This window comes from Aythya marila (genome assembly GCF_965140915.1).
Source record: "Aythya marila genome assembly, chromosome: 1".
Lineage (NCBI taxonomy): Eukaryota > Metazoa > Chordata > Aves > Anseriformes > Anatidae > Aythya > Aythya marila.
The window spans coordinates 44638506-44658810 of NC_139042.1; the positions used below are offsets into that span (position 1 = coordinate 44638506).

The 20305-nt window shown below is 38.0% G+C and overlaps 1 protein-coding gene across 1 annotated transcript in view; it reads left to right on the top strand.

Moving 5' to 3' along the window:
• Positions 1-70: 70 nt before the first annotated feature.
• The window catches only part of SLAIN1 (SLAIN motif family member 1), a gene marked incomplete at both ends in the record, with an annotated part of 47593 nt that continues 27358 nt past the window's right edge, over positions 71-20305 (top strand). The window contains 2 exons of the mRNA XM_082751982.1: positions 71-474; positions 3679-3818. Coding sequence (XP_082608108.1) covers positions 71-474; positions 3679-3818 — 544 coding nt within the window. The remainder of the gene's footprint in view (positions 475-3678; positions 3819-20305) is intronic.

Here is a 20305-nt window from a genome sequence, read left to right on the forward strand (position 1 = left end):
CCCGAGCCCCCCACCCCAGCCGCGGTGCCGGGCGCTGCCCCCCGGCGGCTTGGCGGAGCAGGTAGGGAGGATGGAGGCCGCCTTGCTGAAGCCGGCGATGATGGCGGAGGTGAAAGGGAGCGGCTCCGGCCCGGCCGTCAGCGCCGAGCTGGAGGTGAAGAAGCTGCAGGAGCTGGTGAGGAAGCTGGAGAAGCAAAACGAGCAGCTCCGCAGCCGAGCCGCCGCCGCCGCCGCCACCCCCGGCCCGCACCTGCTGCTGGCCCCCGGGGGGCTGCGCCCCTCCAGCCCCCCCGTGCCGCCCTGCGTGCCCAGCCCGGCGCCCCCCCCTACTCTGCAGGAGCCCCTCGCTTATTTCAAGCCCTCTCCCGGCGGCGGGGGGCAAGAAGACAGCGCCCCGGGGGCTGCCACGGTGCTGGACGAGGTGGCGGTGCTGGAGCTGGAGGATGGATGCTGCGGGCAGGACGAGGATACGTGGTACGTGCGGCTCGCCCCGCGGCACGGCATGGCACGGCACGGCTCGGCACGGCTCTGTGCCACCCCCCGGGCACCGCTGTGGCCCCCCGAGGTGCTCCCGGCACGGGTGGGGGGCAGCGGGAGCGGGGCGGCACGGAGGGGTCGCTGCCCCCCGGTCTGCGCGTCTTTAACCCCTGGGGATGCGGGGATCGCCTGGTTTTGTGTCTCAGCCCGGTTTCGGGCTCCGGTTTACATAAGGAATGAAAATCGAGAGGTCCGTTATCAGGGCAGCGCTGCATCCCCGTCCTAAAGCCCCGGCCCGATTGTCGCAGATCTTCAGGGAGCTGGGAGGGCTTTTGTCTTTTAGGCACTGATCTAAAGGCTTGTTTGTGCGTCTTGTGTAGTTGCAGGACGCATGGCGGTGTGCTAGTGCGTTAGTGCCCAGAATGAAGCAGAAACGAACGGCAAATAATAAAGCCGAAAATAAAAATTCATAGATTTCATAGATTCATACAGTATGCGGGCTGGAAGGGACCCACAGGGATCATCGAGTCCAACTCCTGCGTCCCTAAAGGACGACCCATGTGTCTGATTGTCCAAACGCTCTCAGATGCTTTGACCTAGAGGAACGATTCCTTGAAAACAAGCGGAAGGGGTCATTACAGACTAAAGATATCAATGCATTTAAAAGTCTGGCGCCTCAAAACTCGCCTCAGCAAAGCATGCAGACATCTTAGCAACTATCCACATCCTGCAGAATTACTATGGAAATCATGCTACGTAACCATGTCAAGCATATGCCCGATTCTGTTAAAGTGTCAGTAATAAAATGTGTATTATCCATATTCAAATACCTGTTTCAATTGTCTATCAATGCTTCAAGATAGCTTTTAGAATGGTTACAGTATTTAAATAGAGCAGAAGTTTACGTCAGCTTAGAATAAAATACAATGTAATGTAGCTGAGATGTATATAAACATCCTTATTTTGGCACTAGAGATAGGATTTAATAATTAGTCCAAACACCATAAATATTTCTTCAGTGTTGGTTATGTGTAATTCACAGTATGAAATAATGCTGTGCTTCAGTTTTTGAAAACTGCTTTTTCCAATTAAGAGTCATCCAAAAATTGAATAGAAATTCTGCCAGTGATGCTTCATTGTGTGCACTATTGGTTGTTCAGGGCTGCTTGGGATTTTTGGACCTGCCTTGAATCTGCGTATCTGAATACTCAGTCCTGTAACCCATTGCTTATGACAAACGAGCAGTAATGATTAAACTTTCTTTCACACTAAGTGCTGTAGAATGTCAAATTGGTGTGAACCAGTCATGTTAAACAAAATGTTGTTCCCGCTTATTTATATTTCAGGGCTGTACAAAGTCAGCATTATTTTATGTGCCTCAACAGAGTGATGATCTTGATCGAGGTCCTATTTTATTTGCACCCTGGAAGCAATCCTAAATGTTTCCTTGAGGTTAAAACTTATCAACATGTCATGGATGTATGTGTCTGTGGGAAGAATTAGATAACTTATTCTGCTAAGAGTGAGTTGTTTTAGCTGCTCAGCATTTTTTGTTCAAGGCTGAATCTCCATCAATGTCCATCAATGGTCAGCTGTGTGATGTCAGCTGCTTGGGGCTTTTTGTAATATAAATCTTCAAAGCAAACTGATATCTGGAAAGCTAAAGACCACTGTGTATCCTAGTTGTTGATTTATTAATTTTAGACCTCTTTTTTTTTTTTTTCTTTTTTTTTTTTAGCTGCAGTTACAAAAAACTAGGACTAGCATCATTGCAGACAAATAAAAACTTTTTGATTTTCAGCTTTTTAGATATCTGATTGTTGAGAATTCATTACTCAGATGTTTAGGTTTTGAAACAGTTCCTCAAGTCAGCAGGAGAGTTCAAAGCATTTCTTTTGTCTTTTTTTTTTTTTTCATTTCTGTTTTTCTCAGGATAATTTTTTTAAATGTGTAGCCAAGCACGGCAAGGAAGCAAGGGGAAATGAGTCCTCTCCTCAGAGAAATTCAGCAGTTGAACTCAGCTGGAATTGCCAAAGGAGATACTGATTGTAGAGAGATTTATTCATTGTGAGCTGGACAGGGAGTGCTGATTCACTTCACATAAATAAGACACTGAGCAGACATGAGAGAAGAGTTACGCTCAGGGTTGGGTAGCTGTTGAACCAAAACCCTAAAGGTGAAAGACTGAAAGTGGGCACCCGAGAGGTTCAATCGTTTTATTGCTGTCGTTGTCTTGCCTTTTTCACCCCGTGTTTGGATGCCAAATTCCTTTACAGTTTGTGGAGTGTTTTGGTGCCAAAAACCTAAGACTGTCTGCAGTCACATTAATCAGAAGTGGTAAGGCCAAGGAGCTGAAAGCCATCTTTGGTGGCTAATAATAGTTTACATCCTGGGAGATTTGTGTTCTCCCAGGTGAGCTGACGCACTAATCTATGAAGACAGAAGCAGCAGCACAGATTCCAGCTTCAAGAATTTACCCGTGCAATCCGCTTTGATACCTGGCTTCCTAATGTGCTTGACCATCTGATTAGTTGCCTGCTGTAGTCTGAGAATAACACATATGTACTAGTTCTTGCATAGTTTTTTTTTTTTCTGTTTTTTTTTTTTTTTTTTCCCTTTACAGGAGTTGAATATCAAAATGAGGTTTTCATTGTTTCTCAGTGGATGTTTTCTAATCTTAAAATGACTGCTGTACAAGTAGGAGAAGATAGTGTGTATAAAAATTACGTTATAACCAGCATCCTGACAAGTTGATCAAATCGTAGGTAAAATTATGAAGTGGGTGACAATGAAATTGTGATTCAAATGTAAATTCAAATGCTGAAATTATCTAATCTCCAGTAAAGATAAATACAGAAGGGAAAAATGGTAGCTTCTTTAGAGTACCTAATGCATTTGAACTTTGGGCCGTGCTGAAATTCTGACGGTGGTAATAATGTGTTGCAAGATTTTTAGAAGATGTCTAATAGAACCTAGATTTGAAGTTCTGGACCTGTACAGTTTGTAATTTGTCACCTAGTTTTCTGAGGAGGCAAGAAAACGAGTGAAAGAGTGTAAAGTTTTATTCTGGAATGTATTTTGTTATTAGTGTATTGCAGATTTGCACTGTTATAAATCATTAGAGAGCAGAAAGCTGAGAATACAAAAGTAAACTTTTAAGTATTGCTTATCTTGCTGACATTTGTGTGTATTTTGGTTAAGGTTGTATGTCTTGCCTACCAAGACTCTTACCCTTCAAGAAAAATCACTGAGCCCTCTGCAGTGGTGCAGACGTGTTCTGGATCATCCAAGTCCTGAGATAGAGGCTGCAAAACGTTCCCTATGCTTTAGATTGGAACAAGGTAATCCTATTCTTTGAATTTCTCTGCTAGTAAGTTGACATTTTTGGCCTAGCATTTGACTAGTGTTCAGTGTTCAGCAAGCTCCAGAAGTGGCCAACATGCAGTTTTCTCATGTACACAAGTATTCCTCCACTCCATGGATGCTAATATATTTTTAATTTTTTTTTTTCTGGTGATGTAGGTTTAAAAGTATTCTCCTTCTAATTCTTTTCTTCTGCTGCAAAACTCCCACTTTTTATATTTGATATTTTTCATATGTTTCTTAAAATAGGATTTATTGGGCTCTTTGCAAGAAAACTTTGATGCTAACTTTACTACTGGTCTGGCATTGGGATTTGTAAAACAGTGCTTTTGGTTTTATGCAAAACCAAAATTATCAAGATGCAATACATTTTTAAGGGCATTTTTATCCACATGTAATAAAATTATCAGGACTTTGTTAAGTACAGGACAGACAAAGAGAATCTATAACTTGATTGCTTGCACTGCTTTGTTGGTAGACTTGAGTATTGGGATAAATCAGATTGCTGTTCAGTGCCAGTGAATTTAGCTGTATCTCAGTGTGCTGAATTTTGTTCTAATTAAGTATCAGCCACCATTATTTTTACTCTTTTACCATATAGTATTCTCTTAACCTTGTAATAAGTGTTGTTGAAGAAAGTGATTAAGATAGGAATTAAGGTTTATAAGTCACTAGGAAAGAAAACATAAATGAACAGTATAGGAAGATGACAGGAGAAGGAAATAAAGCCAATGGCAATATGAGCATATGGTTGTATAAGTCAGCTACAGCCCTTGTTAAAAGAGATTGAGCAGGTACCTTTATGCTTTGGAGGATAAAGGAAGTTGTGGTTAGTCTCATCCAAAAACAGGCATTTAACTGAATCAGTCTCTGAAGGTATCTGCCTCTTTGCTTTGACTACGAAAGACCCCATAACACTTACTGTCCTAGCAATATGCAGTTGAGCTCATTTGCCTATAGTTAGGTAGGTGAAACTGAGGTCCACATGTTGGTTATCATCCCACCTAACTTTAGGGTGGAATTTGGCTCCTGATTCAGACCACTGAGATCATGTCTGCAGTGTGAACTGGATGCCTGTGCTTGCAATCAGTGCAAGTCTTGTCCAGAGTCAGAAGAAGCTGGGGAACTGCTCAAGGGATATGGTGTAGGTGTTGACCCAAGGATGAAAGCAGTGATTCTCTTGAGTCCATTGATGGTAATGGGTGCTTGGCACCCACCTGAAGACACATCTTTGTCATGCAGGGTGTCCCAGTCTGGAGCTGAATCCCAGTGTAGAGTCTACTTTCCCATTGACTCCTGTAGGCATTTAGCACCATTCAAGATGCCCTCAGTTGCATCTGGATGACTCAGGAAGGATACAGACCTTCCATAGGTTCTGTGCCTTTTCTGCTACTCTTTTGGCCTCCCAAAAGCATCTTGATATAGGCCTGTGCATCTAAGTACAGGCAACTGAATCAAATCCATGCTGTGAAGGTAGAAACAATACAGAGGAATGCATGACCTGTTTTTCCCTTCCAATGTATTATTTTAAATTTAATAGACAATAAAGGCATTAGAAAGGCAATTTTATTGTTTGGAATTTAAATCACTATATGGTTATCAGTATAATTTCTAAGTAGAAGTCACAGTGAGTGACATTTGTTCCATAGACATATTGACCATGGGTCACTTTGATCTCTTATGTTTTAGTCATTGTTGTGGCATCATGAATTTCCTGGACTTTGCAGAAAGTTTCTCAGAAATTACATGCCATGTGTAAAACCCATTATGGGAGCAGTATGTTCAAGGAGGGAATGGACTCATGTTTCTACTGCAGCAATTCTATGGTAAAATTGTTTTAACTAATATTGACTTAATATTAACTTGAGAGCAGGAGGGGGACTATTTGTGAGGTAGTCTAGTGATAGGACAAGGAATAATGGTTTTAAACTAAAAAAGGACAGATTCAAGTTAGATTTTAAGAAGACATATTTTAGTATGAGAGTGGTGAAGCAATGGACCAGGTTGCCCAGAGAAGCTGATACCCCATCTCTGAAAGTGTTCAAGGCCAGGCTGGATGGGGCTTTGAGCAACCTGGTCTGGTGGAAGATGTCCACACCCATGGCAGGGGGTTGGAGCCAGGTGAGCTTTAAGATCCCTTCTAACCCAAGCCATTTTGTGATTCTATGATTCCAGTAGTTCAGTTATTATTGCTTGTACCTTTACAAATAGTGTGGGTTAAGAAAACATCATCTTTCTTACTCTAACATTGTAGAAGTTGGTTTCACATTATTTATTTCTTTTCCGGTTTTGAAACCAAATATGAGATTGTTTTAAGAATCTATTAATTCCATTTTAAAGTACAACAAACTTTCTCCAATCTGACCTTCCTGTTCTTTTATTTTGCTGTTCACTCTGTCAGTAAACATATACATGCATGTATAAATACATACATGTAATTTTATTCTATTTTTAACAAGTGACTCAATAAGAATAGCATTCTTATTTTCTGGTACTAAAGTTTCAAACTTCATACTTGTGAGTTGAACAGTGTTTTCTCCCTTTAGCCATATGCACTGAAAGGGTATTTTAGAGGGATTTTGAAATCTAGTCATGCCTCTTCTGTTTGGCACAGAGTCAATAGTAACACTGATGTACGTGAGAAATATTAAAAATGTAGTGAAAAAACATTTATAATGTACTAGTCTGTGCTTCCTGAGATGTTTTATAGGTAGAATTCGATTAGTAATTTTGTCCATGATGCATCAGCAAAAAATTAATCTGGTTTAGATTCTCATAGCTCTTTAAGCACTATAGTGCACATAGAAATAAAAAGCAGTAAAAATTGATTTTTGTCTGCAAGGTCAGCATATCTGAATGACTACATGCAGAGAAAAGAGCTGTGAACCAAAAAAAGGTAAAATTTTGTGAGGCTGTTTTTCTGGGTTTTAACTAATACATGTTCCCTACTTGCAACTTGTAAATCTGTGCTCATTTATTCCTGCTCATGTAAGTTTTCCTTATTGCATTACATTCTGATCTTCATATAAATATTAATTTGTTTTGTGAACTATCCCAAATTAGGTTATCTCATAACAAGACTAAAGGTCTTGTGGGAGACTTATGTCAAAGCAATCCTAGGTGATAAAATAATAAAATGACTACTTGATTTTTCAGGCTCAAGAGTCACTTGGATCATGCTTTTCACCTTGCTGTGCTTACCAACCTGTTTCTTTTCTAGTGAAAAAAAAGTGTTTTATGTGTTTCATTGTGGAAATAAGATTTCATGTTGGAATAAATCTTTAAGGGCATAAGCACGGTGGTGGTATCCTGTAGGTGGTTCTTCTGTGAAGCACTGTGACAAGCTTCTCATCATTCCTCTGGTCTACCAATAAGTAGTTAAAGCTTATATCTAGTTTATAATAAACTAGGTTTATTACAAGCCCTACTTCTGTGGACTGAGCATGCTAGCTCTAAGGAGGATGAAAGTTAAATGTAACCTCATATGATAAGATCTTTGCTTGGAATTTTTCCTGTTTTTCATGAGCAATTTGTGATGAGGTATTGTTATTTTTATTTTTATGTTTATTTTATTTTTTTAATGGCCTGACCTGGGTCACTTTTTTCTTTTTAGCCTTCCTCATTCATGTTTTCTGTGAAACTTTTCTGGTTTGTTTTGTCTACTGCAGCTCTCTGTGCAAAATCAATTCCCTGTCACTCATTTTTTAGTATTGCTTTCTATCTTGTTTCCTGAGATTCATTCATATCAGCCGGGTCACATAATAGTCTTAAAGCTGTGGTGGAGCTTCTATATTTTCTTGGTAATACTTGGGGATGCTGGGAGATGTCAGTGTTAAGTCCAGTGAGAAGAGAGATGTGGTATGTAAACTTCCTAGATGCTGCAGGTTGGTATAACTCCTCCAAAATCGATGAAATGATGTTGATTTACACCCTGGCTGAAACTACACTACGTAGCTTTGCTTCTGTAAACTGCTGTCGAGCAGCCGGATGGATAAACTGAGGAGTTAAGAGGCTTAGCAAGGAGTCAGTCTGTAGGAGCTCAGCTTTTATGCAGAGCTTCAAAGCATATCTCATCCAGTTCAGCCTGCCAGACAGAAAACCTCACTTCCTTGGAGAATATGAAATACTGGTTAGATTCAGAGTTTGCCTTGGATGAATTTTCATTCAGAAATGAAATTAATTTATATCCTTAAGGTTAAACTATTATTCGTTTAATAAAGTAAATAACATATTTCAAGATGGATGTCATTTTGTTGTCCATGGATGTTGTAAAACAGATCCACTGTCAGTTCTTCCTTTGTTTATGATTTTACAAAACTCAAGAACCCAAGAACCTCATCAGTGAAATTTTAGCCTTTATTGTGCTGGATCCCAATGTCACATCAATTAAGTTTGATGTCCAAACAAATAACAAACCTGCAAGAAAAATGGAGTGGGGTGGAGGAATATGTAATTCAGCAGAACTATATTCTCTTTACCTGTAAAAAGTCTTAGCTGATAGGGCCCCAGAGAGACTGTTTCACCTGGATGAGAAACTTTGTGCTTACACAGAACTGGGCCATGTTCTGTCCTGTTCACCTAATTCTCTTTTCGCTTCCCAGGGGTTCATCTTGAAGTCATTTAGTTTGACATCTTTAAGATATAAAATACATCTTTAAAATATAAAATACATCAGCTACTAAAAATTGCAGTCATAAGGAACTTTTACACTGTGCTCTGTTAACAGCAGAATCAAACAGGAGATACTATAAATGGAAAAAAGCGTATATTGTGTATTGAGTTGAATCCAGTGGTGGTTTTGAACTGCAAGGTTTTATTGTTTGTTTTTTTTTTTTTTGATGTGCATTGATGCATCACACATGTATGTTATGGCATTCAGGACTGGATTAAGAAGATCTAATACAGCTTTCTTGTCCTTATTTTTCATATGTAATGGAGATTAAAATTTTACATACAATGGTTTTGGGGTAGCAAATGATAATGTCCTGAAGCTTGCAAATGATAGGATTGTTGTTTCCATCATAAATAATACAATTTCTAATGCTCTAGAATGAATGAAAGAACTGGCAAGACCAATTCAGTTCCTCTCTGTATGCGATTCTGATAACAAAACGTTCTGGGTATCTGTAATTCCTGTCAGCATCTCAGTACTTTTGGGGAGATACGACATTGACTAGGAAAAGATGTATAGCTGTCTTTCCCCACAATGCAAGTTTAGTGCTCAGAGCACACATATACATTTGTAAGAATTATTTCCTGTTAGATTTCATTTGTTTGAAATAACCCCTTGTAACACCTATATAATTCCAAGCAGTTCTTAGAGGTTTTGCAAGTGCTGCTGTCACTGGATTTTCTAACACAGTTGCTGAAGATGGTTTGTATATTTCAATTGGGAAAAATTCATTTTTTATATTCTACTTGGAAGCGTGTGCTTGCATTTCAAATACAGTATTTCTCTTCTGCACTGGAACGTTTCTACTCTGCACTTCAAGATAGAAGTGCTTGGTTAAAAATTCTTATGACAACAAACGCATAGAAGATCAGACACTTCATTCACAGTGCAGATATCCCTTGTCTTTTTAATATGGCTCTTAGATATGACATCTACTTTTTATTAAACTATAATAAGCATGCTACTTAAGAATTTATTTTCATATTTGGGAATTGACTGTTATGTGACTTATAATTAAATACTTTCTTAGAAATGAGTTCTAGTTGTCATTATAATTATGTGAAAATGCAGAATTTGCAATCTGAAGTCCATGATTTAAAGGTTTGTAGAGTAGTTATGTTAGGTATTACCTCCGTAGAGAAGATATCTGTCTCATTTTAGAATGCTGTAAGGTAGCATAAGTCTAAAAACAATAGTAGTAGCATTATCCTTGACAGTTATCCTAAAAATACAGGCACTATTATTGTTATCCAGTGGATTACTAATCGCTGTTTTTGTTTCCAAGGTATAAAACTGCTTTCCCAGGTAGAATTTAAAAACAAAACTAGTTTTTATTAATGGGCACAGATACACTTAGTGATTCATCCTCTGAGGATAATTTTTCTGTGGGAAAGAGAATATTTTCAAAACTAGACTGTTCTGGAAGCTGTCATATAATTTTTCTCCTGATAGCCTGTGTATCTTGCTCACTGTTTGCTAGTCCCCAAATGATCATTATAGCTTTTATATTATTCTCATTATCTTTCACTGCAAGTTTTTGATATCTACAGAAGAGAACTGGAAATAACATTTCAGGATGTAGATGAGCCTCCCCCATGTGGTATATAGAGGTAGCACTACTTCTTTATAAAGATATTGTTTATTTCTTTTCTTCAAAAAAGAAATAAACAGAATCACAGAATCACAGAATTTTCTAGGTTGGAAGAGACCTCAAGGTCATCGAGTCCAACCTCCAACCTAACGCTAACAGCCCTCCACTAAACCATATCCCTAAGCTCTACAAAGGGAGCACTTTGTTTCTTGTCTTTGTAGCATTGCATCTTTTGTTCAGATTCTTCTGTGCCATGATGTCTATCTTCTGAGAGCTGTTTTACTTCTAGAATATAGTCCACAGACTTGTAAATATGACATATAGTCTTTGTTCTTGGTAGCTCAACTTGTATTTTAATATATTAGAAAGAAGTTGATTGTCTTCACTTTCTTTACCAAGTGTTCCACATCCAGTATATCTGTTTTCACGTTTTATGGATATACAACATATAGACCAGTAATTAGTTTTTAACTGGGCTTTGTGCAAATGTTCTTGTAATACAGTAAAACTTTCTGACACCGACACTGGAATATAGTCAGTAAGCTTTGATCTGAATATTAGTGAGGAGTGGGCATTCACAAATCATAGAATCATAGAATATCCTGAGTTGGAAGAGATCCATGGAGTCCTGCATCCAAGTCATTTATGAAAAATGCAGGGCTTAAATTGGAGTCCTGCAGAACCCCACTAGATTTGTTTGATCTTTTTAATTTTTCAAGATGGGTTGTTAGTTTGAATGTTAGAGACATTGTGTTTTACAAAAAATAACATTCCTGAGTTTTCAAAGCCATGAAAAGATATGTGTCAGAAACAGAAGTGGTGTTTAGACTGTCATCTCTTAGGGATGGGGGCTGTAATGTATCATATCCTTCAGGAGTAGCTTGTATAATGTAATACCAGTTTCATTGGACTCCGGGAAACATCACAGTAGAAGGCCTTAGTAAAAGAGAAATAGGCAAGCACTTATAGGCAAGCACTAAATATGACAGGATAAAGTGATGGAGGGAGTCATTGTTTCTCCGTGGTGTCATCAAGTTTCTTTTTGTCATTTCTGCTTCATGTATTGTAGTGTATTCAACATTAAAAGTGTCTCACAATTGTTTCTTAACTTACTTTGAAATAGTGGGTTTGAAATGCTTCACTGTAATTACAAATTAATCTTTATTTATAAATAAAAAAGTCTCTTTGTGAGGAGGCACGTATGTTTTTGTGTTGGACTTATTCCAAGAAAAAGATATTGTTATTTTTGGTATATGTGGGCGCTGATAAGTTTGAAATTATTACTTTGATGAAACAAATGTGTGTTTTTTTTTTTTGTTTGTTTTTTTTTTTTTTTTTTAGTGAATAGCTGGAAAAGCATCTTAAACTTTGCTGTCTAAGCTCATTTCTGTTTATTGTGGACCTGACTAGTTCTGGGGGTGGAAATGCTTAAAAAGATACTGTAGAGTGCTTTTTATCCCACAGAGTAAGGCTTGGGAAGAAAGGTGTTGCAGAAGTGTAATAATTGTGTTGATGGTGTTTCTGTAACTTGTGTGCTTTTGACTATTCTATTTTGTGCTATTCTCATGCTTTCTCTGTCGTACTGTACTCTTTGTTGATAGTGTTATGCTCCTCTCTCTTTCCTGTGTTACTTCTTTGCAAGAAGCAAGTATTGCCTCTTTGTTAAATGTCTGTTCAGTTCTCACTGCAGTGTAGGTACCTACGGGAAGTACTGACAAGGCAAAATTTGCTTAGGGTGTCTCTGGAGAGGTGTCTGAAATTTTTTTAGAAGAGCCTAAACTTAGCAACATGCTCTGAATTAGTGCCAGGAGGAGACAGTCTTTCTCTTGGGAGTCTGAAGAGAGTAGTCTCTCTAAAAATTGTCATTACAGAAGTCCTGACCCCACAGACAATAATAATGATGACAATGGTATCTATATCAAATATCTATATGTCATTTTACTCATTTTTCTAGAAGTGGCTATCTTGTTAGTGCTTCTAAGTGTGATGCTAGATTGGTGTTGAACCTTAATTCTACAGTAGGATGTATATTCCTGATACTTTCCTGTTACATTTATCAGTCACTTAAACCTGTATCAGAATTTTCTTAATCCCAGTATTGTGGTTTTTGACCTATTTGGATGAAAGCCATATTTTACAATATCTTTTATTTTTTGAAGGATTTTATATCTTTTCTCTGCTTTGAGTAAAAGTGTTAACACTTTCTCATAATAACCTTGTCATTGTGACACCTGCTCTGTGTATCCAAAAAGCACAGGGCTCCTGGAGGGTAGTGCTGCTTTTAACCTTGATTTGAGTCTAACTTTTAGCTTTTCTGCTCTGATGTGGTATAGGCAGTGGCTATGCTTGTGCAAAGAAAAAGAAGTGTGACATCTTGGAAGAGAGTGTTAGATTCAGAAATGTAGCTAGAGAGTGTCCCTTGCAAAACCCTCCTGCCAAAGGTTTAAAATGTAAATAAAGGCATCAGGTAGACACAGTTGTAGGGGAAACTGTAATGTTGCATTTAAGGCTGTTTCTTGGATGTAGGGGAGATTTGGGACTTACCCATAGTGTTAGAAAAAACATAGAGTTAATGCTTGAATTATTTGATCTTTTTCACTTTGTGATATGATAAAGTTATATCCTTATGAACACATATATTTGGGTTCCATCTGGTATGTAATTATTATCCTACACTGTTAAGAGAAGGGTGTGAAATTGTCATTCTATGAGTCTGTTGTTTACAGAACAGGCTCCTTACCTGTTATCCTTACCTCCATTGGAGATGGTGGGCTCTATTTGAAAGAAATGAGTCAGCGTGCAAAAGAAAAAGAATTATATATGCTATCAAAATTTTAAAGTTAGGAAATTCAAATTAGCTATATTTTTCTTGCAGCCAGTAGTTCTTCTGAGAAAAAAAAAATTAAATCTGTTTGACTTGGATTTTAATTGCTGTTAGTGTGTCTGCTTAACAGTATAGTATATGTCTGCTTGGAACTGTCTTCTATCCTATGTGGCAGGTGGAAATGAAATTCTCTCATTAATAGAGAGGAACCCTAGGCCCTTCTCTGAAGTAGTATGCTAACTGCTCAGACATAGTCTTTTTGCTTTTCCTCTAGTCCAATGAATAGACTAAAGGAATAGGAGAGCTTCAACAGAAGATCATGAAAGCTCCTTGTGTTTATACAGTTTGCCGTAATTCCTACATATCTGTGAAGAGTTTTAGTTGATGTGATTTTCTTGTTGTTGTTGGAATGGCTCTTTCATTACTGTCTCCTCCATTCCTTTATTCAGCACCTGAGACTCAAGCTGCAGAAAGGGAGCCTGTCCAGCAAAATGTTGTGTGACTGCTGTGGTTGCAATGACTTTTGTACTGAATTCACAGGAAGAGAAACATGATTGCACTGACAATTGTATATCTACCAGTACAAAGACACAAAGACTCAAGAGATCACAAAGCAGCTGTTGTTCTCTAGGGTTGAAAACATTTCCAAAAGAGTACTATCATTGAGCATTTTAAACTGCTTCTGGCTGAGTAAACTGGACCCATCTAATGTACAGTTGTTAGAGATTAGAGAGACTTTATTTCTGCACAAAAAAGCCCTATCAGGTTAGCTGGTTTTGAAATCAGGCCTCCTTCTCAGACTGGACTTAAGAATTTAGATGGCACCTGTCATTTTTTGCTATGTAGAAAGCAGATTGCTGACAAGATGTAAGCCTCTGATGTTCTTGGTGGTCTTTCAAGTGGTCTTGAAAGGTAAACATGTATATGGAGCACCCAGAAGATCTCACTGTTTCTTTATCAAAACATAAGTATACCATAAGACTTGCTCCTGGTAATACGTCAAACCTGTCTAGCTTCAGTAAATCCACACATGGCAGTGCAATGCTGCATGGATGATATATGTGGATATATGTATACATAGTCCCTTGGATCCAATTTAAATACATGTCATGATACTCCTAGTATTTCAATTTTCACATCTCTAGCTACCATATACATGTATGTCTGTATTTCTCTGTGTTAAACGTGCTGAAAATGATTTCAAGATAAGGTTAAAATTTCTTTACTTAAACCTTCTTAAATGTCAGGCTTGACATCTCTAGTCAGGGACTGAGGTGTCTGCTGAAAAACAGATGTCCCCAGAGTAAGATTCATCTCATGCTGTCTTTCTCAAGTGACTTGGAAGGGACAGAGAGGAACACAGCTGTTTAGGTAGGACTGGAGGTTGAATATGAACTTTGAAAATTAGTTGATCTGAATACTGACCACAGAATTTATTAAAGATGAAGGGCACACTGCATTTTGCAAAATGTTGTTCTCCACTTCTCCTCTCCTGTGTGGCTAAAATTCAGATTGGCTTCCATACCATTGGTTTTGTAAGAATTATCAAATATCAAATAAAATGAATTCACAGTGTTTACGTATGTTGTGGTAAACTGGAATTGATCCATGGAAAGCAGGCCTTCCACCACTGTAAAATTAACCTGAGACATTCATAATGTTTCCTTAATATTAAGGCAGGAAGGAAGGTAAAAAAAAAAAAAGTACAAAAAAATTGGTGTTATGAGAAGCTTTTGTAATTATATCTCATATCCTAGATAGCAGAAGAAGAAAACTCCTAGTAGTAGAAAATCAGATTGCTAATCTAAAAACTATTAAAATCATGAAAATCCTTTAACTGACTTCGGTGTCATTGCAATGTCTTTATGTTAGGTCCTTAAAGTATTTTGGTTGCTAATGAGATGAATATCAAATAACTTTGAAAGGAGTTTGAAAACTTTATTCTTTATGGCCTAAAATTTGATGAACCAGGATTCAGGATTTACTCTTTCTAATGTCACTGAAAATACAATAAATTAATGCTCTTGAGTTAGCTGGCAGTGATTAATACAAAACTGCTTAAAACTCTGGAGTTTGACTGCCTGTAGTTAGACACTTTGCTTGAGGAAGACTTTGCAAAACTTGACTAGACACGGTGTGGTTCTTCTGGTACACATTACAGATGTAGGCATGGTGTTCTTGCAGTTGTGCCAATGTCAGGAAGGTCAGGTCTGCACTGGAGACCTGAATGTAACATAGTTTTGTTTGTTAAGAATGTGAAAAGAATGTGAATCCATGACCTGCCTTGGAAGGAGCCTATGGTATACTCATATAGTTGTTCTGGAAAAAAATCATCTTATTCTTATAACTTTAGTTCATGGCATGCTTGTAGAGTGTGGACATAAAGAACAACTTTTCTCAGTGGTGTAAGAGTCACTTAGAAGTCCCTCAGTATTGTATAGTCAAAATAATCTTTCAGCAACAGGTCTATTTGGTCTTTATTAAGTAAAGAATTGAGTGGATATATGGAGTAGACTCGTTCTGGGAAACAACTGTCTTCAAGCTGCAAGAAAGATGCCTATGGAAATGCTCATTCCCATAACTTGTAGCTTAAGGAGTAATCTGACAGAGAATTGTCCAAAAATGATTTTACATTTGCCAGCTGTCAGTAGCTTTTACTGTAGCTGAAAAAGATTGTCACTGCATCTCCATATCTTGTACATGGGTGGATGCAGAACCCATGTGCCCATGTGAATAGGGGATGTGATACTGCTGCTCCTTCCCCTTGGATACTGAGGCAAACTCCCCCCTTCCAGGTAGTCCCAAGGGACACAGCTGTGCGACTGGGAAACATGAGAACCTATAACAGAAGTCTCATACCCAATGTATGTACCAGATGGAGTAGCAGCTTAAAAGCCCACTTTTGAACAATAGGTAACCATGTCCAAAGGAATGACAGGTCAGGTTTCTCCTAAGTCAACTTTGTCACCAGATATTTTTTAGGATGATGAAGTGCTTACTTAAGTGCACTTTTTTTTTTATCATGGGCCAATACTGTTAGCAACTCTCCCTACCCTTCACCCCCTCACCCTAACATGCATTATAGATAATACTTATAGATAATACTAAGTTTTCCTCTTTGTTGATCCAGAATCTTGGCTAGTGAGGGTGTTGAATTCAGCATACTCAAGAGAACATGCCTTGGAAGGTTTGTGGAGGTATTACTTCCCACCTCCCTTCTGAACAGTGAATCACATAGTCTCTCTAAATAGCAATCCTGGTAACTACTTTCTGTCTCAAAATCAAATGACCTGTCCTTGAGATCTGGTACTGGGATAGTAGGTGTTTCTTATGGGGCAATTTCCATCTCCTCTTCTGGTTAGGGCAGCTTAATTAGCTTTATTATTATTATTATTATTATTATTATTATTATTATTATTATTATTATATTATATTATTATTTTTATTTATTTTTTAATGACTTCATTAGATTATGGTCCTGGCTTTAGACTTTAAACTTTTTTGGCTTCTTTACAGTATACTTGAAACTTGGTTACATAACTTGATACATTTTATGTAGAAACAGGAAATATTAATTGCATTTATTCTGGTGAATACTATATAAGCTTTGCACAGGAACAACATGCAAAAGACAAACCATACAACAGTCTATTTTCATGTTAGGTTGCTTAGATAGCATCTCCTTCCCCTTCCACAAACCCACATTGTTGATACCTTTGCAGTCAAAAGCAAAGTCCCTCTCCAAGGGACAATCATGGTGTGGAAGTTCTGAGTCAGAGGAAACAGATTTAAGTTCTTCATCTATTTTTGATAATGCTGTCCTCCACAGAACTGTAGTGATAGTGCCGCGCAGTCATCTCAAACTGGTAGTTACTAGCCCTACTGCGTGAGAGCTACATCCTGGTAAAGTATCTCTGATGAGGATGCTGCAGGTGTTGAATTATCTAGGCTGTGGAGATAACTCCTGCAGCTGCATAATCCTGGATGCTTGTTTATCTACAGACATTCCCATGATTCCTTCAGACCTCAAAGAGGATGTTGTACTGTTCTGCAGAGCAAATGTCTGCTGGGTGGGAGTGGTATGAGTGATATGGCATACATAGATTTCCAGGGCTGGCAAGCAGCAGGTTAGTTAAGAGAAGTGCTGAGACCCAGGCAGGCTATTTCTCAGACCTGGGAGACACTTCAGACCTGAAAGCCAGCATTTAAAGAAAAAAACTAAAGGGCAGTTTTCATTTCAAGACTTAGTCATCCACAAATAACAAAAACAACTATAGCAAATGGAACGTGTAAACCTGCACTGAGTGATTGCAGGTATGTTTCCCATAGTATTCTGTGAGATTTTGCTGTATCACACAATCACTGAAATATAGACAAAGCAGTTAACAAGCCTAATGAATTCAAAGGAAAAAAACAAAACAAAACAAACAAACAAACAAACAAAAAAACAACAATTGAGATCATCTTCACAATGCTTATGCAATAAGCATGAGATTTCTGATTTTGTTGATGGTGTTGTTACAGAATATGTCTTTTTCAGAATGGTAATGTTAGAGTAATCAGTGACAGACCTGTGGTTTAAAAAGGAATATGTAAAGTATTTCACAAATTGTGCCAACCAAAGCATTTTCCCTTTGGATTAGCAGGCAGTGTTAAATGGATAGGAAGAAAAATGTGATTTACACTGATCATTATGCTCAGAATGTTAAAACGATATGTGTGCCATAACTTCTGACACCGCTCTGCTTAAATCTAATGCTTTTATATTCTGTAGACTGAATGGGAATGCCCCTGTGAGGACACCTGTTTCATGCTAGAGGAATGAAAACACCATTCATAAATTAGTATGGTGTGGAGCTTTCTGCAAGGTTATTTGAACTATGTGAGACCAGATTAGTTATATTGGCTAGTTTGGATGCTGTTAGTTGGCAGTGAAGGTGTGCTGATTGTGGAACTGGTGTTAGTTTTTTGTCATGGTCTTACCTTTCTCTAGGTAGATAGATGTACCAGCCTCCTCCTGTTCTGGGCTCTTTGACACTCTGCTCTGCTCTGTGGTGTAAACAAACCTGCAAGTCTCTTGTAGATCCACATATTTCACACTTATCCCTTATCCCTTCGATCCACTTATTCCACATGTGGAATAAGACAACTTAGGTTGCTATGGTTGTGTCTTCCTCTAATCTTTTTATATGGAAATATAACCCACTTTCTCTTCAGCAGGCATACACATCCTGTTCTAACTTCAGTCTTGCCTGCAGGAACTGCTTCCCTTTCAGATCTGCTAGCTGAGATGATTACATGACATTTTTTGGATGCTAATTGTTAAAATCAAAATATGATGGACTTTCCGATGATGTTACTCTGCTCTGTGCTATATGTGTAAGTAATTATTGTAAGACATTAAGTTCATCTCACCTTCCTTTTGGCACATCGTAGAGGCTGTTCTCTAACAAGCATTTCTTTTGGAGGCAATGGTAACTTCATCAGCCCCACATTCCTGCTGATCTTTTCTGTTTCTCCATCTCTCTCTTAAATGTACTGACAACTTGCCAGCATCTTCCTGGTAAATTGGAACAAAGAACTCTTCTTTATTAAAAAAAAATAATAATTACAAAAAGTTCATTTTAGTAAAGATGAATTAATTGGTCTGATTGAGCATGAAGTCTTGCAAGGGCAGTTTTAATTGCTGGTACAGTGTACCAGTACAGCTGAGAGGATGGCATGGGGAGGGCTGGGGTAAAGCATCATCCTGTAGGAAGGTAGCAAGGCCTCCCCTTCAAGCTGCCAAGAAAGATGTGCAACAACTTTAATTGGATTGTGAAAACTGTTTAGGTTGGATGATTGCAAGCATTGCTGTGCTTTAGTGCTACAGAGGAGTTGTCTTTTTCATTTGCTTTGAGAAAGAGAAAACTGAAGGCAGTCTCTCAAATCTGCTTCTAAGCTCTGTTTATTGTTCCCTGTAATGAATGTTGTCAGAGTTAGTTTCTTTTGAATATATGCAGAGATCTGTATCTGAGCCAGTTACACTGGGCTCCTTTTGTAGTCAGTGGAGACAAACAGGCACAGCTCTTGTCCTTTTAAAGTGGAGGGAAGGTGAATCATGCCCTGTTTTTTCTCTTTTGAGTATATTCTGTCCTGTGGTGACGAGGTCAGCCATAAATGTCTATACATAAGTGCATCTTTATTGTGTCTCTGTGACACAGGTTCCTGTGCCCTAAAGCACTATAAATAGATAACTAGAAGAGAGTGAGAACAAGGTGAAAGAGCATACATGCTTTCCCTGACACTCACAAATGTATTTCCAGTACAGAGACTGACTGAACCAGATGTGATTTCTGATTTAGATGTAATCATTTAACCTTTGGTGAATTCCTCCTGAGTGAATTTGTGTGGTCTCCCCATGTAAAATTTAGCATTCACTTTAGTAAGAATCCTTTAGTAAGAATTCCTTATTCTGGAAGCTCCTAGTTCTTTGTTTGAAGACTCTTAACTTTAAGTGATGCAAACACCCTTCTTAATGAATGAGATTATTATAGTTTGGCAGAAGAGATTGGGGCTATAGATTTGTTCCAGGTTATCTTATGTAGTAATTCTCATGAGAATGAGTCTTCTGCTTAGGTAATTGTATCTTGTTTCAGACTAGTTGAAATGTGAGAGCTTGTATACTTATGATTCTGATTAAGAATCCACTAAACAGAAGGAAAATACATCAGACTAGCAGTTTATATAAAATGGCACTTGCTGAATATGGGAGCCGGGGAGAGAACAGATATTTGGGCCCTAGGTCATTCCTTAGGTCTAGTATTTCAGCACCATATTTGGCCAATTTCTCTAAAAAGGGAGACTTGGAAGCCAGATTTGTCTGTTACCTCTTCCCTGAAAATTTGTTTTTGGATCTGTGCATGCAGGGAGAGTTGTGTGCCCGGAAAGAAAATAAATGCTGAGACAATTACATTTTTCATGAAGCATCTGTACTTGACTGTTTATATAACTGGTTGATTAAAAGTTCACCTAAAAAGAAGAGGCAAACTAAAAGAAAAAAAAAACAAAAACAAAACCAAAAAAAAATAACCATCCAAAGCACATAGTTTTTACAAGGGAAGGTATCCTTTTTTTTCCTTTCTTTCTTTATTTTTATTTTATTTTATTTTATTTTATTTTATTTTATTTTATTTTATTTTATTTTATTTTATTTTATTTTATTTTATTTTATTTTATTTTATTTTATTTTATTTTATTTTATTTTTGTAGGAGGCATGTAACTTATACCTCTCAATTCCATTTTCTTTCTATTTTTTTGAATACCTTCAAAAAATCAATTTTATGAAAAAGTTGGGTTGGGGAGTGGTGGTTAGAGACTCTGCAATTCAGTGCACTG